This window comes from Ochotona curzoniae, unplaced genomic scaffold (genome assembly GCF_017591425.1).
Source record: "Ochotona curzoniae isolate NIBS_2020 unplaced genomic scaffold, NIBS_Ocur_1.0 contig_3520, whole genome shotgun sequence".
Taxonomy (NCBI): domain Eukaryota; kingdom Metazoa; phylum Chordata; class Mammalia; order Lagomorpha; family Ochotonidae; genus Ochotona; species Ochotona curzoniae.
The window spans coordinates 3,334,534-3,356,907 of record NW_024465894.1 but is presented as its reverse complement, the minus strand read 5'-3'; the positions used below and the strand labels follow the sequence as shown (position 1 = coordinate 3,356,907).

General features: G+C 53.8%; 1 protein-coding gene across 2 annotated transcripts in view; it reads right to left on the bottom strand.

Annotated features, from left to right (window-relative positions):
- The window catches only part of ATP9A (ATPase phospholipid transporting 9A (putative)), a 95,177-nt gene extending 75,557 nt beyond the window's left edge, over positions 1 to 19,620 (bottom strand). The window contains exons 1-2 of one of the 2 annotated variants that reach the window (XM_040981299.1): positions 19,462 to 19,620; positions 19,314 to 19,425 (exon numbers count right to left, since the gene is read on the bottom strand). In XM_040981299.1, coding sequence (XP_040837233.1) covers positions 19,314 to 19,425; positions 19,462 to 19,600 — 251 coding nt within the window. In that variant the 5' untranslated portion in view covers positions 19,601 to 19,620. Of the gene's footprint in view, positions 1 to 19,313; positions 19,426 to 19,461 lie in introns of those variants that run through there. The other variant, XM_040981298.1, reaches the window with a different exon arrangement.
- Positions 19,621 to 22,374: the final 2,754 nt, after the last annotated feature.

The following is a 22,374-nucleotide window of genomic DNA, read 5'->3' as shown; positions in this document are numbered from 1 at the left end:
AACACTCTGTCTTAAAAATGGCATCATAATTCTGGTGGCTGGGACCTCGAGTGCGGCCAGGGGTCACTTCCAGGAACACGTGCTGGCTCCTTCTGAAGCTGGGCAAAGACAGAGACACACACAGAAGTTCCAGGAGGGTGATGCCTCGCCCCATCCTTGCTCCAGGTTCAAAGCCGGGCATGACCTGGGGCTATGGAGGATGTGGGGAAAGGCAGGCGTGGGGACGGGCAGGAGGAAGCAGGGCGCAGAGATCTGCTGCTTCGGAGACAGGAACTCTGAGATAACCCTGTTGATTGCTCTGCAGATCTTAGTAAGCTGGGAATGCTACAACTCCAGAAATACTTAATTGGGCAAATGTTAACAGAAATTCTCACTCAATCTGGCAGAATTAAAATTTATCTTAGGCCAAGAGTATCTGGGAGCCAGTCCCACCTCAGCTTCCCATCAATCCAGCTTCCTGCTAACGTAGCTGGGAGGCAACAGGTGATGACCCAAATACTTGGTCCATGCCACCCACATGGGACCGCCAGATGGAGTGCTGGCACAGCACTGGCTACTGTAGCCACATGAGGAACAAATTAGTGAATGGAAGATATCTCTCCCACTGCCTTTTTTTATTTTTTTATTTTAATTGGAAAGTCAGATTTACAGAGAGAAGGAGACACAGAAAGATTTTCCGTCCACTAGGTCACCCATCAAGAGGCCGTTATAATTGGAACTGGGCCGATCCAAAGCCAGGAGCTTCTTCCGGGTCTCCCATGCAGATGCAGGTCCCAAGGTTTGGGGACGTCCTCTACTGCCTTCCCAGGTCACAAGCAGGGAGCCAGATAGGAAGTGGAGCAGCCAAAATGCAAACTGACACCCACATGGGATCCTGGTACATGCAAGGTGAGGACTTTAGCAACGAGGCTACAGCACCGAATCTCACTCTGCCTTTCACACAAGCAACTAAGCATGTCACAATTAAACATACAAACGGGACTAGTGCAATGGCTCGACTTGCTAATCCTCTGCCTGAGCACCAGAATCCCACATAGGTGCTGGTTCATGTGGTTCATGTGCTGGAGGTTCCATTTCCCATCCAGCACCCTGCTTGTGGCCTGGGAAAGCAGCAGAACATGGCTCAGTCTTGGGACTCTGTACCTGCTTGGGAGACTCAGAAACAGCTTCTGGCTTTGGGTCTGCTCAGCTCCAGCTGTTGCAGCCATTTGGGAAGTGCACCAGCAGGTAGAAGATCTTTCTGTCTCTCCTTCTCTCTGTTGAATCTGGCTTTCCAATGAAAATAAATACATCTTTAACACACATACACTTATTTTTGTAAGTACTTTTACCTCCCAATTTTCTTATATTGAGTATAGGGGGAATCCCACAGTTTCATGTTTTCAATGAAAGAAGCTAAGAGAATCACATACTGCCAGGCTACTTATGCAAGTTTTTTTCTGCTCCATTCTGGCAGAAAATTCCTTGCACTAAGCTACTGCTGTTCTTCACTAACCTACAAATGCAGGCATGTGCACAATACATCAGTATACTCACTACACACAGACTACAAACAAACATAAGCATTCATCACAGGAAGAGGGGTTAACTAAACAGAGAGCCAAGGAAACGGAACCGGCAAGAGTTGTCAAGGAAGGAGGAACACGAAATGGCTCCATTCAAAAGACAGGGTCCAGGCAGACAGAGTGGCTCAAAGGCGTGCTCAGGACGCGAGTCTCTGCAAGAAAGCAAGAGAAGACACACGTCGACGTGGCCCTGCAGGTGCAAGGAAATGCCCTGGATTAGCTGACAGTACCAGCCCCCCTTGGGAAGAAGCAGTAAGGAAAGCTTTTCCAAGAATTCTTCAGCATTATCCATATTTTTTACATTGTCCATGTACTGTTGGGATGTTTTCCAGCTAAATTCACAGAAGTAGGGCCCGGCGCGGTGGCGCAAGTGGTTAAGTCCTCGCCTTGCAACCCCGGGATCCCATATGGGCGCAGGTTCTAATCCCGGCAGCCCCGCTTCCCTTCCAGCTCCCTGCTTGTGGCCTGGGAAAGCAGTGGAGGACGGCCCAAAGCTTTGGGAACCTGCACCCGTGCGGGAGACCCGGAAGAGGCTCCTGGCTTCGGATCGGCATAGTATCGGCCCGTTGCGCTCACTTGGGGAGTGAATCATCGGACGGAAGATCTTCCTCTCTGTCTCTCCTCTCTGTATATCCGCCTTTCCAATAAAAAATAATAAAAAAATAAATCTTTAAATTCACAGAAGTACACATCCAGACATTAGATGCCATGCAGCACGAAGCCCTAAGTATGGAAGGGGCCAGATGCTGGAACTGTAGCCTGCTTTCTCCTTTCTCACAAGCTCACTGCACAGCAGGGCCAAGGGTTTGTTTGGCATAAGATAACAGAAGGGCTTTGTATCAGCAGAGCTTGACGTCATCAACTTCAAGGCCACCTCCCTTTTAAAGACAAAAGGCAAAGTGAGACAGAGACAGAGGAGAGATTTTCCATTTACTGGTTCATTCCCCAAATGCCCACCACAGTAGAGCCGGGCCAGAATCTCCATCCCAGTCTCCCACAGGGGCTGCAGGAACCCAAGCCCTTGAGTCATCGTCCGTTTCCTCCCAGGCAAATCAGCAGACACCTGCATCGGAAGCAGGCAGTGGCTCCGATCACAACAGGCAGTCCAGTACCAGAAGCGGGCGACCCACGTGGCACCTGCAGCCACTGCCACAGGCCCACACCCATCAAGGTCCTTAGTCTGTGACTCTTCACATCACTCATTCACTTTTCACCTAGCACACTTTCAATACAGGAGTAGTTTGACTTTCAAGCAAATTGTATTTAACTAAACACTTAATAACAATAGGGGCCAGCATTGCTGCTTGGGCTGGTGGGAGTGGGGTTCACCACTATTCCTCTAGTGAATGGAATTCCTGGCTCCAGCCTGGCCCAACCCTACATGTGATGGACATTTGGGGAATGCACTAATACATGGAAGACCTTCCTTTCTCTCTCTCTCATTCTACCTTTTGAATAAATACATCATTTTTTTTTTAAAGATTTATTTTTATTATTTTTTCATTGGAAAGGCGGATATACAGAGAGGAGAGACAGAGAGGAAGATCTTCCGTCCGATGATTCACTCCCCAAGTGAGCGCAACGGGCCGATACTATGCCGGTCCGAAGCCAGGAGCCTCCTCCGGGTCTCCCACGCGGGTGCAGGTTCCCAAAGCTTTGGGCCGTCCTCGACTGCTTTCCCAGGCCACAGGCAGGGAGCTGGAAGGGAAGCGGGGCCGCCGGGATTAGAACCGGCGCCCATATGGGATCCCGGGCGTGCAAGGCGAGGACCTTTAACCACTTGCGCCACCGCTCCGGGCCCAATACATCATTTTAAAATAATAATAACACAGCCAGTAACTGCAGCTGCTGTTGGCTACCCATTCATTCACCCGGGATCCTGGAAGCATTCAGTGCTGGGTTTCCATCCAGTGAGACAGTGAACAACAACTGAGAAAATGAGGCCAAGGAAGAGAGAGCGTGTAGAGAAGGTGTGTGGCTCTGGAAGACTGGTAGGGCAGGGGCCCAGAGTGACAGCCTGGCCAGGGGACCAGAGCAGCATCCACACGCCTTGTGCAGTGCACGGCAGCCCAGGCAGGTGGGACTGCAAAGGCAAAGCCCTGGACATAGACAGAGCCTGGCATGCAACAAGCTCCCCATGGAGACTGAAGCCAATGGACACACCACCCAGAAGAGAGGACCTGCCTCCCTCCACGTTCACAACAACCCAATAGACAGACGCTGGCATCGTCCCCCTCCTCACAGTGGGAAAGCCGAGCCACGGAGAACTCAGTGACTCAGCTGTTGGCTCTGCTACTGCACCTGCCAAATCTACAGGGAACAGGAAAGCAGAGTGGGCCCAGCCTGCCCAGGCACACCCTGAGCTAAGAGCGCCCACACCCGGCACCACCACTTACAGCTCTGTCTGCATAACCATCGTGCAGCTTCACTGTCAGTCTCCCCACATTTTCTGGCACTCTAAGACTCCCCAGGGGCCGCGAAGAACAGCCCTTGTGCATTTGCCCATGATCTGTTCTGCCCACACCCATACATATTTGTGCCAGTTGGTGACAATCTCTGAGCACAAACATCACCCTTCAGTACCTGCCCTGCTCCTCTGGTGAGCACAGTGCTGGGCTGTTAGCAGAGGGTGCTGACAGTTCCTGCCGTCTGTTTCAGGCTGGGATGTGCCCAAGCCACCAGCCCAGAAAGCACATTTAGGGATCTCTCCCAGCCCCCCACCCGAAAGCCCTTTTCCTGCACCCCAAGCCTCCCGCGCACAGGTGGCTGACTCCCTTCTCCTTATGCATGCTCCTAGTTTTGTCTCCCAAGGCCTCTTTGTGACCACCACCACCCACATCACACACCAGCCCCAGCTGTGCCTCACCACCACAGCTGCATTCAGGTCTGCTCCCTGACCCGGGCAAGGGCCCAGGTGAGTCTCTGACAGTGTCTGCAGACATTTTTGTCACAGTTAGAGCAAACTATTGGCATTCATGAGTGGGGAGGCCGGGGACACAGCTCAGCACCTCACCACGCACAGCCCTGCGAGAGAGAATGACCCAACCCAAAGTGCTGACGGTACCCAGCCTGGGCACTCTGGCCCAGATCATATTCCTAAACTCCTGGCTTTAAAAGTTTACTCACTTTGTTCACATAAAGGTGTTTTAAAAGCTAACCTCACATCACTTGTCTATATGGAAAGCAGTGTCACTTAAGGGAAGTGTCAGAGAATTTCAAAGTCAACAATGTGAAAAGCAAACCCCATGACTCAGGACCAGCAGGTCACGGTGTTGGCCACGGCACACAGCTGTGGCAGGTCCTGGCCTCCACCCCTCCATCCTATCCAGACACCAGCAGGTGCTTGATGTCAGCAAGTGGCCAGGAGCCAGCACTGTGGTGCAGGCAGTTAAGCTGCTGCTTGAGACATGGGCATCCCACACTGAATGGCCAGTTAGAGTTCTTCCTGCTCCACTCCTTATCCAGCGCCTAGTGAATGGGCCTGGGAAAGCAGCAGCAGATGGCTCAAGGGCTGCCCAGATTATGTAAAGAGTGAGCCAGTGGATGGGAGATCTCTGCCTCTACCTCTCTCTGTGTCACTCTGCCTTTCAAATACAATAACCCTTTAAAAAGCAAGCAAGCCAGAGCACAGCTATAAATGCTGAAGGAAAAGTGAAAAAGAAAGCATCACTGAAGACCTCAGCATGACATAATTCCTGCCCAGGAATTCCCTAAACTTCCTCTTGGCAGCACCCACAAGCTGTCTGCCCACATCGCCGGAACTGCAGATGTACAGAGGAAACCCTGACCCTGGCAAAGCTGCAAGGGGCCACATTCTCCCATCTGTCCCGACAGAAGAGGCGGCAGCCAGGCTCCCTGCCGATGGCATCTGCCATCTGCCACGCTGGGGGGCTTCCTGCCCCCACCCAGAGGTCTCCAAGGGGCTGCTTCTCAGAGCTGCACTGTCTTCTTGGGGTCTTGGATGACGTTTCCCTTTCCTTTTTTATTTCTTTTCTATCGGTTTACGTGAAAGGCAGAGTGACAGAGAAAAAGTGATCCACCTGCTAGATCACTCCCCAAATGGCCACAACAGCCAGGTCTGCCAGGCTGAAGCCAGAAGCTCCATCTGGGACTCCCTTATGGGCGACAGGAACCCAGGTACCTGGGACATCCTCCACTGCTTTCCCAGGTTCATCAGCAGGGAGCTGGATGGGAAGCGAGACAGCCAGGATCTGAAACAGCGCTCCTACAGAATGCTGGCATTATAACTTTAATCCTCTCCCACCACAAAGCCAGCCCCAACACTGAGACTTCTTAACAAAATGAGCTGTCAGAGTGAGAAATTACGGAGCATAGCTTCAAAACAGCAGAGCTATGCAAGCGAGAAGAGGGGAAGTGGTGGAAACCCAGCAAGCTCAGATGCAAACCCCAGCCTGACGCTGCTGCCTGGCTCTGGTCTGGAGGCCACACGGCTTTCATTCCTGTTTTTTCTGTCTGTACAACAATATCACCTGCCTTGCCGAATTCCTCTGAGCATTTGAGGTTTGTACATGTAATGGGCCTACGACAGTACCTGGGCCACACCATACCCATTCAATTAATGACATGATTTCCCTTAAGCTGTTTTTCCAGGTAAAAAGAAAACCTTCTAATAAATGTTATAATACTAACCTGACCAAAAAAAAAAAAACAAACCACACATGAAAAAGCTTTCTCATTGTTTCTCATTGTAGACAGCAACAATTACACAATTACACAACCAGGTTAAGGTGTCAGACTCAAATAATTCAGTCCAGCCTGCTTCCTGCTTACCCCTCTATATGCATAAAGGACAAATCAAAGTGGGCCTCTAACCATCTGACTCAAACACAAACACTGGTTTTGCTAGGTAAGTGTGCTGACCAGGTGGACACTGGTTTCCCACAGTCTGGCTGAAGGCACTGGGAAAAGCAAATATTTAGAGGAAAGGGTTAAGGCAACAATGTTTCTGCAAAAACTAACAAGGAGTGGGCCTTCCACAGAAGCCCTCCTCAGCTCCAGCCAGCCCTCACAATCAACAAGCACTCGGTAAATATTTGCCAAAATTGCCTCCCTGCCTGCCTGCCTGCCTGCCTGCCTCTCACACCGGCCTCTCAGGAAACGGGAACACCCAGGAAGAAATAAACAAACAGCCTCAACATCCGGCATTGGGCAGACCTGGGAGAGCACAAAAGGCAAGTGAGGGCAGCCGTTTGGCCCTGCAACTGCCGAGATGCTGCTGCAGTGCCTGGGTTCGAGCCCAGCCTCCACTTCAGATCTACCTTCCTGCTGAGGAGCACCCTGCAGGCAGCTCAAGTACCTGGGCCACCATGTGGGAGACCCCCGCTCCTCTGAACTTTGCAGAAGAAAATCTTGGGTAAAAAAAAACAGAAGACAGAAACACGGCAGAGGTCCCCGTGGCATGGCATGGGCCCACCGCTCTCTTCCCTGTAGCCCTGTGGCCATGGCTAACACTACATTATACAACCATGAACCAGAGGATGCTATTTCCATAGCCTCTCTGCAGGGAGGGGAACTCACTCACAGGACGTATGTGGCAGATTCCAGCATGAACCAGAGAGGCTGGCTTGAATCCTCATTTCTTAACCTCAAGACACCCTGCAGGCATGCCTTGCCTGGAGCCGCAGCCTCCATTCTCTCCCCTTTACCTGTTCCCACGGAGGCGCATGCAGCAGTCAATGCCGAAGTGCTGCACCACCAGGGGCATGGCCTTGGCACTGCCATGTATCTAAGGCTGCCTGCCAGGTCACCCTCCTGATCCAGGGGAGGTCACCTTTAGAGTGTGGGCGGGGGGGAGGTGCCGAGGGCTGGCACAATGACCTGGGGGGGAGGTGCCGAGGGTTGGCACAATGACCTGGGGGGGAGGTGCCGAGGGCTGGCACAATGACCCGGGGGAAGTGCTGAGGGCTGGCACGATGACCGGGGCGGGTAGTGCTGAGGGCTGGCACAGCAACCCAGGGCAGGGACTACTCCCGGTTCTCCTGTTCCAGGTGATACTGCATGGCGAGCTCTATCTTGGCCCAGGGCCCTGGCACCTACACATGGTTTTGCCATGAGAAACAGCACAGAGCACAACCTGATTTTTCTCATCCACCAAGGACTTAATGACTGCCTGCAAACTCCCAAACACATCCCCAATAACTACCCAACCTGCCGCCAGAAGTGACACTCCCCTGGGCCACAAGCCAGACACTGGTGGCGTCCCACAGCAGGTGCAGAAGGCTGCCACTCAAATTCTGAGCCCAGAGTGTGGCCAGGCTTCTGTGAGTGTAATGCAGCACAGCCACTCCAGAAAACCACCCAGCAATGGGCAACTGCAGCCCCTGGATGCTCAGGTGTTCCACGTGACCCAGCCTACAAGAGCCGCGAGAACAGGAAAGCATGTATATCAAAATACACGCTGTAGGGGCTGGCACTTTGGTACAGCATATCAAGCCTCTGCCTGTGCCTCTGCCATCCTGTACAGGCACTGCGCTGGTTCGAGTCTCAGGTGTTCTACTTCCGATCTAGCTCCCTCTTCATGGCCTGTGTCACTCACAGGAGAGACCCTGATGAAGCTCCTGGCTCCAGCCTTTGGCCTAACAGCACTGGCCTCTACAGCCATCTGAGAAAGGAAGCAGCAGACAGAAGCTCTCACTGCCTCTCCTCTGTAACTCCTTAAAATAAACAGATAAGTGCTTTTTAAATACCAAAAGATATTAGTTATACATTAGGTTATAATTTACAACAGCAGGGGCTGGGGCACTGGTTCAACAGGCTAATCCTCTACCTGCAGAAGCAGCATTCCACATGGGTGTAATTGGCCTTTCCAGACCCAGCCTGGGGAAGCAGAGAAGGGCGTCCGACAGCCTTGGGTCCCTGTGCACACATGCTGTAGACCCCAAAGAAGCTCCTGGCTTTGGATTGGCTCAGTTCCAGCTGTTGTGGTCATTTGGGGAGTGAACCATCAGCGGACAGAACATCTTTCTCTTTGACTCTCCTCTCTGTAAACCCAACTTTCAAATAAAATTAAATACATCTTTAAAAAAAAAGTTTTCAACAGCGAAATGAACTGTTATTATGTTGCTTAACAGCAACTGGTTACACAGAGAGGAATCAAGGCTTTCGAACATTCCAGCTACTGCGTCTTCAATTCCCCTGTTACAGGAGCTCCAGGACTTAATAATGGGAGAAGTCCCAGGGTCGGGACAGGGGTGGGGGAAGGAGGTAGGGAGGCTATGTGTGTGTGTGTGTGTGTGTGTGTGTGTGTGTGTGTATCTATCTCCGAGCCAGGTCCTGTGGTTGGGCACCCACACCTCGGTGGGCTATGCATGACCCCCTCTGCTTCTCCATGTGCAGTTCTCCACCCAGATCTCCCTGGTCTCTCACTTGGCACAAAGCTCAGGAAACATGAGTGCCTGTCTGACAGCTGCTCAGCCCCGGTCAGCACAGGTGCGAGCTGACGGGAACTCCTGTCGCTGTTCTATCAGCAAGTGCATCCTTATGTGCAGCAGCCACCTGCTGACACAGGGACTCAGCCGAGGAGACAAGCAGAGACAAGCAGACACCGCGCTCTGGCGAGCATTGGATGCAGCAGCTGAGCTACTGGTGGAAACACCTGCAGCCCGCACCACGAGTGCCTCGGTTCCCCTTCTGGCTCCACCCCACTCGGATTTTAGCCTCCTGCCAAAGCGCACCCTGGGAGGCAGGAGATCATGGTTCAAGTGGCTGTGTCCTTGTCACCCACGTGGGAGACGTGGATGGAGTTCCCGACTTCTGGGCATCTGGGGAATGAACAGGCAGATGGGACCTGCAGCTGTCTCTCGCCCTCCCTCTCCCTTGTCTTACAAAATAAATAAATGCTTTTTTCCAATGGCACTGCTCTCATGCAGCCTACATTTTGTAGGCGAGTGCATGGGAATAGACATTAAACAATGAGAAACAAAACACAAATAAATATATGGATGCTGGCTCCCACACAGTGGGCGGCCTGGGAAGCCTTCATTAGGGAGAACCCACAACACCTGGAACAGCAATTCAACCCTGTGAGCCTCCACTTCCTGAAAATGGAGTGATCACAGTAGCTTGTATTGGACTACATCACAACCAACCAACTTAGGGTATCCACAGCAGGGGTTCCGGCACCTAAGAAACCCAAAGGTGGCAGAACCCCTGGGAGACACTGGTGGGGGGTGGAGCATAAGCACCTTGCTGGGTGCATCTTTGGGCTCTCTGTTTGCTGCCATCTCCCCACCACCACCGCCTGGGACAGAGCGAGCGCGTACTGACTACTCACGGAGGGAGTGAATGAAGAATCAACAACAGTTATTTTCAGCTCTTTGCTATAAATTTCCAGTAACATTTTTGTGACTGTGTAAAGCCTGGAGATCTGAATACCCTAACAAGTTGGCTGGCAAGCTGCCGAGATGCCCAAAATCCAAGGCCAGGGTTTCCGCGTAGGCGCTGGATGGCTGAGGCGCCAGGGACGGAACTTTGGGGAACGTGGCCTGGCAGGTCCCTCTGACCCCGTGCCTGAGGGACGACTTCTTGGTTCCTCGATCTCCCTTTGTTCGCTGTAGGGGTCTGTTCTGGATGCCCAGGACCTGGGACACAAACATCACTTCCAAGACAAAAATTAAAGACAAATCAAGGGGTGTAGCGTTTGAGACACCACTGGTGACACCCACAACCCTGGGTCCAAGTGTTGGCTCCACTCCCAAGTCCAGCTTCCTGCTAATGGGCACCCCGGAAGGCAGCAGGTGTTGCTAAGCGCTCGGCTCCTCTACGGGAGACCCGGATGGAGTTCCCTGCTGTCAATTATTTGGGGGGTGAATCCCCACAAACAGTGTTTCTCTTATTTCCCCTGCCCCAAATTTACAATCTTAAATAAGAGAGACTCTCAAACAGGCTGTGATTAGTCTGCTGTATCCATACACATTAGATGCATCTTCTTAAAAACCAAATGTACGCCAGTCTATGTCAAAGCAAAGCCAAAAGCAAAAAAAAAAAAAAAAAAAAAAAAAAGCCAACCTCTGGTTCCACAGTTGGATCATGCGTACAACGGGGCTGTCAGGTGAATTACAGGGAACAAGGGGCATAGAATGCCCTGAACAGCACCCAGCACCTAGCATGTGACAGAAGTAGCAGCCTGGTACTATGCAAGAGGGATGGCCGAAGTGACAACAGCAATCAGCAAGCAGCCACAGGTGGCAACGACAGTAAGAACAAACATGTGGGAGTGGTACCCACACCAGCAGGGCATGCAGGTTATCCCTGCAGGAGGAGGTAGAGTCCTCGGGTGGAAAAAGAACTCACGGACACCGGCTTACAACGAAGGTTTATTAGAAGCACGGAGCAAGATGGCAGCAGCTAAACCAGCAGCACTCAGAGAAATGTTCCCCAGTTCATTTGCCACCAGAGTACAATGAGTGAGGCCAAAAGCACAGTAGGTGCCCTAAGCCAGGACACCACATCATTCTGGAGGCCCGGCCCCAGGCCAAGGTGCCAGCTGGTCTGGCTTGCCCTGAGGCCACTTCTGCTCTGTTCCCAATGTCCTCACCAGTGTCCCCTCTGGTGCCTGAGTGCATCAAGCCCCTCCTCTTACAAGGCCACTTTCAGAGAGACTAGGACCACCCAGTCTCTCTTAAGTCAGTCTGTGAGGCTCTCACCTGCACAATGACTTTTGGTGCGCTGGGGCTGGGGGCTTGCACATGCGCAGTTCAGTCCACAGCGCCCTCACATTGCAACAGCTGCCTTCCTCGGCCACTAAATCAGAATGCTGACCTCACAGTGGAGAGCGACAGTCCACATACAAGCTGCTTGCTCAGTAGGCTTTCCTATGTGCATATATTCATTTTTTATTTACTTGAAAGGCAGAGAAAGAGGGATAGCTGACTTTCTCTTAACGGCTCACTTTCAAAAAGCTCACAAAAGCAGGGCTGCAGGCCAAAACCAGGCGCTCCACCCGGGTCTCCTCACTGGGCAGCAGACCCAAGCACTCTGTCCTCTGCCGCCTCCCCAGGCCCCATCAACTGGGATCTGGAGGGGAAGGTCAAGGGACCGAGCTCTGGTACTGACTTGGGGTGTGCACACCCCACGGGGTGGGCTTGTTCACTGTACCCCGCCACCCCACAGGTTTCTTGGGGTTGCCCTCCCTTTTTTAAGACAGAATAGGTAACTCACAAGGGTTAAAACAGGAACACAGCCCCTCAGAGTGAACACTGTACCAGCACAGTACTCCTTAAGGACACCTTGTCCCCAAGATGGCACAGGACCATATCTGGACATTTTTCCTTTTTTTCTGATCCATGTATTTATTTATTTAATGGCAAATAAATAAACAACCGCATATCTAAATGGGGTACAATGTGATGTTTTGATACATATATCCATTGTGCTGTGCTCACATCCGGGTCACCAACACAACCATCCCCTCCACTTCCTTCCTTTCTGGTAAGCGCATTCCAAACCCTCTTTCTAGCTATTCTGAGCCACATGCTACATCACAGCCTCCCACGGTCACCCTGCTGCACAGCACTGACTCTGCACCCACAGCTCATCCTGCCTCACACCCCAGCAGCCACTGCTCCGCCTTACCCTTCCCCGACAGCGGCCCCTGCACACTGCACTTGCAAGGGAGACAGCCTGCAGTCCACAAGTTCACGCACAAACGACATCGCAAACGTGGAGACAGGTTTGGCTGCCGTGGGTGAAGAGGTCAAGGCCTGCTGCTTCAGTCTGCAGAGAATGCCCTGAACCTGAGATGCTGCCAATGCTGGGGCTGAGACGCCCTGAAGTCGAGCCTGACTGTGTCCAACCATCAGGCAACACGGCGAAGCACCTGGCACTGGCAGGAATCTCTGCCAGGCCCGCTGATGCTGCCTTGAGGACAGCAGCCAGCAGGCTCTTCGCTGGCATTCGGCAAACACCACTGAGATGTCACCAGGACAAGGAAATAGCCAGGTACACCCTACCCACCTCCCTCCCAACCCCCTCAGCCAGGAGCTCTAGCTTCCCTCTCTCACAGCACCACAAATGCCATTCTTGCACCAATGTGGCCAGCTACGTGGTTTACAAACCACATTTTTCATAGATAACTTGGAAATTTTTTTTAAATCAATCCATACACACCATCAATCCTCTTTAATTTTTTTTTTTAAATTTGGAAGTAGATTTACAAAGAGAGAGAGTGAGAGATCTTGTATCTGCTGGTTCATTTCCCAAATGGCCATAATGGCCAGAGCTGCTGAGCTAAAGCCAGGCACTAGGAGCTTCTTCCAGGTCTCCCAAGGACTTACACCATCCACCTCTGCTTTTCCAGGCCATAACCAGGGAGCTGGATGGGAAGTGGAGCATCTGAGACAAGAACCTGTGCCCATATGAGATCCCGGCACTTGTAAGGGAAGGAGCAGTGTATTGAACCATGACCTTGCCCTGGATATTTGTTTCTTTCCCCTTATACTAATTACATCCCTAGGCCATTGGTGCCATTTAGCATCAGTCACTGCCTCCTAAATGCTGGGCAGGACATACGGACATCTACACATCCCCAAGAACTTTCAGTCATTTCTTGTTTCCCTTTAAATTGACTCCTTAGCGCCAGCCTCATGGCCCAGTGCATTCAGCTGCCACCTACGGTGTAAGCATCTGAAACCAGAGCAAGGGTGCAAACCACAGGTGCTCTAATGCAGCTCCCTTGGGAAAGCAGTGGAGGATGGCCCCGGTGCTTGGGCCCTGACACCCACAAGGGAAAGACAGATAGGTTGCCAGACTCCTGGCTTCAGCCTGGCCCAGCCTCTGTCCTTGTGGCCATTCGGAGAGTCAGTCAGTGGACGGAAGATCTCGCTCTCTGTAACTCTGACTTTCAAATCAATCAATCAATCTTTAAAAAAAATAAGAAAGTCACCCATGGCAATGTTCCCACTGCCTGGTCTTTGAATTAACACATGAAGCTTCCATATTCACCTTTAAGAGAACCAAAGCTACCAAATAAAATCAGAGCCATTCTGATTATGTAGGTAAAAGTCACCAACAATTGTTACAGCTAGGGACAGCATTGTGGCATAGCGCATTAAACTGCAACCAGCTGCGGACCAGTACGTAATTCAATCGGCTAATTCTGTACCAGCAAGTGCTGTCATCCCATACGGGGGCTGGATGGTATCTCAGCTACCCCACTTCCCATCCAGCTCCCTATTTAAGACCTGGCAAAGCAGTAAAGCCTTGGGACCCTGCACCTTCCCGGGAGACCTGGAGGAAACTCCTAACTTCCTGGTTTCAGATCAGTTCAGCTCCTGCCACTGTGGCCATTTGGAGAGTCAAACAGCAGATGGAAGACTTTGTCTCTCCTTCTCTCTGCCTTTGCAAGAAAAAAAAAAGCATCCCTCATGGGCACCGGATCATGTCTTGGCAGCTCCACTTTGAACCCAGCTCCCTGGTGACATGCCTGGGGCTGCAGCAGAGGGTGGTCCAAGTCCAGACCCACACAGAAGACCCGGGTGGAGCACCTGGCTTCAGCCTGGCCTAGGGTTAGCCGTTACGGCCATCTGGGGGCAAACCAGCAGATGGAAGATCTGTCTCTCCCTCTCGTTCTGCGTAACTATGACTTTCATAATAAACAAATCTTAAAAACAAAGCTGTAAAGTTGGGGGCCAGCTTAGTAACACACAGGCTACTCATCCGCCTGTGGTGCCAGTACCCCACAAGCACACTGGTTCCTGTCCCAGCTGCTCCATCTCTGAGCCAGCTCCCTGTTAATGCCCTGGGAAAGCAATGGAGGATGGACCACGTGCTTGGTCCCCTGCACCCACCTGGGAGACGAGGAAGAAGCTCCCGGCTCCTGGCTTTGGACTGGCCCAGCTCCAACCACTGTGGCCATTTGGGGAATGAACCAGTGAATGGAAAATCTCTTTCCAAACTAAACTCAGAAGCTCCATGCCCTTGCCCACAGGCTGCCTCGAGGGCGCACTTCAGCTGCTGACATTCACACTTATGTCTGAGCAGCCACATGAGAACTCTCCTGGGAATTAATAGCAAAAGCCCAAAGAACATTGGTTTAGGGCTCTAACTCCTCCTTCCACCTTGCTGCGTACATGGGTGAGGTCAAGGTCAATGGCCTGCCAGGGTTGAACAGCTGCCCATCTTCTCTTGGGACTGGTACAGAGGAGCCTCCCTGCCTTGGCTGGCTACTGTGGAACCAGGAACAACCCTGGACCGGGTAGCCTGGGGCACCCACTGCTTCCTGATTGGGTTCTGATGCCACATTGCCTGGTCACTGGAGGAGAAAGAATGCAGGCCTTGCCCAGCCCAGGGCAGAGCTCTGTGACTGCAAGTGGCTGGCACCAGTGCAGCAGGGCAGCTGGCAGAGGAGGCAGAGCACTTCCTGAGGGACCACAGCCAACTTATGCTCTGACCGTTGTCATGCAAGAGAGCAAATCGCTGCCCACACAGCTCTGCACCCCTTGAGTGGGAGGGGAAGGCTGGTGGGGCTGGGGGCGAGGGGCTGGATGTCGCTGTGTTTCACCCACATCTACACACTGGATATGTTGCATACCTAATGATACTGCCATCAGAACAAAGAGCACTTAAAAACCCACGCCCCTACCTCTGTGCTACACACTTGGCTCGAGGTCCCCGGAGGACACCCAGTTCTGAGGGTGTTCAAGTCCCTTATATAAAACACCATATGAAGGCAGGTGATGGACACAGCGGCCAGCAAGCCCTTTGCGACATCTCCTATCAGAGGGCCCTGGCTCTGCTTCTGATTTCTGCCTCCTGCCGATGCGCACCCTGGAGGGCAAACAGGGGACAGCTCAAGGACATGAGATCCGCACTGAGTTCCAGGCTTCTGGCTGAGGACTGGCCCATCCCAACTGCTGTGAGCATTTGAGAACCTCTGGTTGGAAGATCCGTGTGTGTGTGTGTGTGTGTCTATACACATGTGGTTTCCACCTTTCAAATGAACAAAAACAAATAAACAAAAACTAAAGTAGATGGGGCCCGGTGGCATAGCGGCTAAAGCCCTCGCCTTGAACGCCCCGGGATCCCATATGGGCGCCGGTTCTAATACCGGCAGCTCCGCTTCCCATCCAGCTCCCTGCTTGTGGCCTGGCAAAGTAGTGGAGGATGGCCCAAAGCTTTGGGACCATGCACCCGTGTGGGATACCCAGAAGAAGTTACTGTTTCCTGGCTTCGGATCGGTGTAGCACCGGCCATTGTGCTCACTTGGGGAGTAAATCATCGGACGGAAGATCTTCCTCTCTGTCTCTCCTCTCTGTATATCTGATGTTGTAATAAGAATAAATAAATCTAAAAACAAACAAACAAACAAACAAAAAACTAAAGTAGAAGGGCAGGACTGATGGCTCAATTGGCTGATCCTCCAAGCACCGGAATCCCATACGGGCACTGGTTCATATCCCAACTGCTCCACTTATTGCCTGGGAAAGCCGTGGAGGACGGTCCAAAGCCTTGGGACCCTCTCCTGCATGCGAGACTCGGAAGAAACTCCTGGCTCCTGGCTTCAGATAGGCTGAGCTCCGGCCATTGTGGCCATTTGGAAAGTGAATCAGTGGATGGAAAATCTCTGTGAAATCTGCCTTTCCAATAAAAATAAACAAATCTTAAGAAAAAAAAAGTGAGATGGGATATATGCATACAATACACACATATCCTCCCATAGACTTTAAATCTCTAGGTGGCCATGATACGCAATACAAAGAAAATGCTCTAGGTCCCGCGCGGTGGATTGGCTCAGCTCTGGCCTTTACAGCCACCTGGGGAGCGAATCAGTGGATGAAAGATCTTCCTCTCTCTCTTCGTCTGTGTATATCTGACTTTCCGATAAAAACAAATCAATCTTTTTAAAAAATGCTCCATAAGCCTACATGGTCAGTACAGACATAATTTTTTCCCAAACACTTTCAAAATGGAGTTGGTTGAATCCATGGATATTAAATCATTGGATACTCAGGATCCACCTACACACACAGGCTATCTTTATCGCTCAGTTTCCATATTTGCACATTCACCTACTCCTCCCATTTGCAACCCCTAAACCCACACCCACGGCCCTTTCCCAGCCACTCCCATGCATGTGCATGGGAAGAAACACTCGCATGGCCCACTGCTCTCCAGTGCCACGCCAGTGGGGCAAGCCAGCCTGCTCAATCCATGCTGCCCTCCCACTCCAGGCCAGAGTCCCCAAGGAGCCACTGAGAGGCACATTTTCTGCATGGCTGTGCTATTTTCAGCAATACTGCTGTTTTAAATAGCTCCCATGTGCAGTGCTGCAACGTGGGGTCCCCCCCACACACACAAGGTGGCTGGGGAGTGCCTCAGAGGGGGCACACACATGCTGAGCTGGTCCAGGCATCGGATCCTGTGCTGCTGGCTGGAGGTCCCATGTCAGAGAACCCATGTTTAACACTAAATGCAGTGTCGGACCTGTTCAAACACGTTCTGTCCGGTTCGGTTGACAAAAATGTTGTGACCCCAGGCTTGCAGCAACCTACTGCCCTACTTCCTCCATGAGCACGGGGTCAGGATTTGCTAACTCGGTGTTGGCAGAGGCATCACTGCACAGGACTCCTGGTAATGAGGAGGAACGGACCCAGTGCCACCTCTGCCACACTGAAAGCAATGAATATGTCAACACCACAACCAGAAATGACAGTGGTCCCTGGTCCTGGCTGGTCTGCCTCAGTAACTTGAGGAACATTTCTACAGAGGATAAGTTCACTGCCAGTGCAGTGGGCTCTTCTGCAGCCTGTATGTGGTGTATCTGGTCTGAAGGCTTGCTCAACCAGATCCCATTCAAAATGTTCTAGGAAGAGGAGGAGGTGGGGTGGGCCTCGCCTATGGCAGTTGGGACAACGCTGAGGGCGCCTGCACCCATAGCTGAGTTGGGACAATGCTGAGGGGTCTGGGTCCCAGCTCTGCCTCTGACTCCAGCTTCCTGCGGGTGCACACCCCAGGAGGCAGCAGGAGATGGCTCGGGTGCAGGCCAAGTTGGAGCTCCAGACGCCCAACCTCAGCCCGGCTCAGCCCTGGCTGTTGCAGGCATCTGGAGAGGGAGCTAGCAGATGGAAGCTGTCTCTTCGTCTTTCAAAGAAATTCATTACAAACCGTTTCGATGACAGAGTGAATGTCACCCAGGACGAAACCTGCACGAGGTTTCACCTGATGCTCTCTGACGTATAAGGCCTAGCAGTGCAGGCATTGTCCCTTAGTCCTATTTTACAGGACCATCCACCGCAACACTGGCACAGCAGCCTCGGCCTCCGTCACCCGAGTCCACGCCCTCCAGCATGGGCCTGCTCTGGGGACTTGAAATCATACTTGACAGGGGTCAGTGTTGTGGTGCAGTAGGCAAAACCACTGCCTCCAGCACCAGCATCTCATATGGGTGCCCGTAGGAGTCCCAGCTGCTCCACCTCTCATCCAGCTCCTTGCAGAAGACGGACAAAGTCTTTGGGCCCCTGCACCCACATGGGAGACCCAGAACAAGCTCCTGGCTTGTCCCTGCACGCATCTTCCCATCGCTCAAGGCACGACTAGGGAACCACAAGATTCCAAACCAAAATACAGGGGCTGAGCAGGGACATTCGAGGAAGCCGGGGGACAAAAACCCCACAACATGGTAACCGGCACCATCTTGTGTTTGCAGTCCTCGCACACCTGTGGAAGCCGCCCCCGCAGTCCACCACCACGGCCCGAGCCACTGACGCGGCAGTAAGCGGGCGCCGCCCGGCCGAGCGCAGGCGGGGGAGGGCCACCGTGGCCGCAGGCTCCGCCCAGCCGCGGGCACAGCGCCGCTGGAGCCCGCCTCACCTGAACCTTCGGAGAAAGCGCGCAGCTCCGGGTCCCACCCCCGGGAACTCTGATTGGCGGGGCCAGGGAATCTGAGTTTGCATCACCCTCTCCCCCGCCCCCAGGTAAGACAATCGCAGGCGAGGCCACTGCCCTGGAAAACCTCTCAACAGGAAGGCGGCAGGGCGCAAATGGCCCATCCAGCGGAAGGGAAGCCCCCACCACTGCCGCTGCCCTCCGCGGCAAGGGCACAGCAGGTGGCAGCTCCCACCCCGGCTAGGGGGGCTCCTGATTGCACCCCCACATCCCAGCTACGGGAGGAGGGCGGGGGCAGCGTCACCAACCGGCCAACAGGAGCCCCCTCCCACCCTCTGGGCTTGCGGTTTGCCTCTGCACCCCCCAGGGCAGGGAGGGGCCAGTGGTGATCCGGACAGCAGGTGGTCTCAGCACATCCAGGTTTGGGGGTAGGCCTAGAGACCCGAGGTGCAGCCCCACGGCGGAGGCCGAGACCTCCCAAGCAGGACCCATCTGGGCGACCGAGGGACGCTCCACGCGCGGGACATGGCTCCACACTGCCTAAATCGTGCTTCCAGGGACAACCAGCCGTTCCGAAACAATAAATCGGCTCTAAGACACAGCTGATCCTAATTCGGCGCGCCTGTAAACGGCGCCGGGGCGAGCCCGGCTTCTTCGGGTTTCCAAAGTCGCCAGGCAGTCGGGCCCCTGGGCCCAGCAAGGATGGAGCCGGGCGGGGGACCTGGCGCGTGGCTGGACCTGAGGACGCCCCCGCCCCAACACGCACACACAGCCGCCGCCGCGCCGGCCCGGCCGCGCTCATGGCGCCGGGAGTCGCCAACCTGTCAGGCCCGGCCGGGCCGAGCGCGGAGCCCCGGGGCGCGCGGACAAAGGAGAGGCAGCCGAGCCGGAGCCGGGCCCACTCACCCGGAGCGGGGCCTGCTGTCCATCCGCTTCTTCTGGCGCACCGGCTGCAATGGGATGTTGTCCGTCATGTCGGCGGCGCCGCCCGCCTTGGCCGCCGCGCCCCCAGCGCCGCCTGGGCCGCCGCCCGGTCCGGCCTCCGCGCCTCCGCCCGCCGGCGCCGCGCCGCCCCGGGGGAGGAGGCGGCGGCAGCGGGCGGGCCGAGCCCGCAGCGAAGGGGCGAGGTCGCGAGCGCCGGGCCACGCGCGGAGCCGCCCGCGCGGCCCGACCGACGGACACGGGCGCACCATGGACCCGAGCTCCGCGCTGCGCCCGCTCCCTCCGCGCCGCGCCTGCCACGGGGGGCGGCCGGGCCGTGTCCGCGCCGCCGCCGCCGCAGCTGCTGCTGCTACTGCTGCTGCTGCTACCGCTGCTGTTGCTGCCGCCGCCGCAGTGTCCCCGCCCCCGGCCCGCGCCGCGCGCCCCCCACGCGCGCCCACCCGGCCACGCGCCCCCCGCCCACGCCCTGCAGTACGCGCGCGCGCCCGGCCGCCGCAACCCCCAAACCCCATCTTCCTCGTTGGCTGGTGCTGTCTCCAAGGTTCACGTTCGCCGGGACCTTGAACGCGCACCTTGCCACAGCCACGGCCGAGTGCGCCCCCCACCCTCATCCACACACACACACGCCCTGGGTTTCGGGGCGCACATTCACAGGTGCCCCAAGAAATCACACACTTCGGCTCAGGTTTTCCCCCCTCACGCTTTCCTGGGATGCCTGAACTCACAATCACACCCACTGAACCACACAGCCTCTCACACTCATCAGACCCCTTTCTGAGACTTGACCAAGCGTCCCAGGCTCAGGGCGCCGACTCACTCTGCAGAGTCTTGCACACACACCTGACTCGTTCACCTGAACCCCAGCACATATTCATTCATTCACACTCTCACAGTGTCCGGGACACACCAACTTCCCAAGAGCCTGACAAAGCTTTGAGGACAGGAAAAACAACGGGACGAAGAAGGGAGGGGGCTGGGGCAGCACGTTCGGTTGCCACCTGCGAGGTCAGAGTCCCAGGAGCCCTAGGCTTGAGCCTCAGCCGCCGCTAGACTTCCAGCCTGGGAGAGCAGTGGAGGATGTCCCAGTCCTTGGGCCCCTGCAGCCATGTGGGACACCGGAAGAAGCTCCTGGTTCCTGGCTTCAGGCCATCTGAGGAGTAAACCACAGATAGGTGGAAAAATCTCTCCAATTCTGCCTTTTAAATAAAAAAAAAGTTTAAAAAGGAGGGAAGTTTAAAACATCAGTATGTAATTAACAAGCTTCAAACAGTAAACAATAATTCCAACTAATAAGCTGCAACTACAACACATTTTTTAAAGATTTTTTTTTTTATTGCAAAGTCAGATATACAGGAAGGAGGAAAGAGAGGAAAAAATTCTGTCCGATGATACACTCCCCAAATGGCTGCAACAGCCGGATCTGAGCTGATCCAAAGCCAGGAGCCTCTTCCAGATCTCCCATGCGAGTGCAGGGTCCCAAGGCTTTGGGCTGTCCTCTACTGCTTTCCCAGGCCACAGGCAGGGAGCTGGATGGGAAGCTGGTACGGTGGGATTAGAACTGGCACCTATATGGGATCCCGGCACGTGCAAGGCAAGGATGTTACCTGCTAGGCTAGTATACTGGACCCCAAATCGTTTCATTTTTAAAGGTTTATTTTTATCTACTTAAAAAGCAGAGGAAACAGTGTATCTTCCCCTGCTGGTTCACTCTCCAAATGCTGGGAAACCAAGACCACATGTGGACCAGGTTTACCCCAGCACCTCCTCTCACCGGCTGCCTCGAATCAGAAAGTGGAGGACCCAGGACTTGAACTCTTAGGGAGCAGCTGTCCCAAGCCACCATTAACTGACAGTATGTAGCACTTGCCTCTAAAGCAAACCTGTAAGTAGTCAGATCTGATGTTACTTCTTGTTGGGTCAGTGGATACATTCACTATGATATGGGGGAGCCACGAAATAGTCTCATGTCTGGGCTCTGGCGAAGAGAGGAAGAGGATCCCAGCGTGTGGCCGGTCTTTAATCCCAGAGAAGTCCAAGGGCTTAGAGAAGTAGCCGCACTGCACGGGGGAGAGAAAACACGCAGCATTCCTTGACCCACACACCTGGTCTGCCAGGCTTCTTGCCCTGTGTCTAAAACAATGCCCCACAGGGAGCGAGGCAACAGCTCCTGGAGCGGAGGAAGTGAAAACAGCTGGGCCTGTCAATCACAGCATCAATGTAGGCCCCACCTGCTCCTGCCTACTCCCTTGAATCACTCTTCAAATCCCGACCACAGGCTTTTCCTCCAGTGGTACACAGGGCACCCGAGACAGGGAGATGGTGAGCTCTTCGGTCAAGCCTTAAACCCGAATGGAGCCCCACAGCTAGTCCTCCCAGCAGCCTTCCAGCTAAGTCTAAATGATAACAAATATTGCATTAAGTGGAAGCCCAGGGCAGCCTGCAGTCACTGGACTAGCAAGGAACCAGGCTGGCCTCCAGTCCCAGCCTTCCTGCTGCAGATAGCAGGAAGTGGCTTCCTGTGACCCGCTGAAGCCGGGCTATTATGACACTTCTGGGTCTCTGATGTTTCTGATTCCAAATGTCTCACACCACCCCATCAGAAGGTACCCACATTTCTAAAACCTGGAGTTAAAATAAGGGTTCCTGAAGCTGGGATGGTCACATAGCAGGCTAATCCTTCATCTGTGTAATCAGCTGTATTGTGTCCTAGCTGCTCTACTTCCACTCCAGCTCCCTGGTAATGTGCCTGGGAAGCCAGCAGAGGATGGCCCAAGTCCTTGGAACCCTGCCCCCACAGGGGTGACCTGGAGGAGGCTTCCATCTCCAAGCTTCAAGCCAGCCTAGCTCTGGCCATTGTGGCCATTTGGGAAGCACAGCAGAAGACGGAAGCTCTCTCTGTAACTGATATTCAAGTAAAACAAAAAATCTTTTTTTCAAGAAAAGGGAGTTTCCCCTGCAGTCACACCATGAGGCCCCAAGCACACTACGCGCTGATCTGTCTCCTCCTCCAAGAAGAGGGTGATAG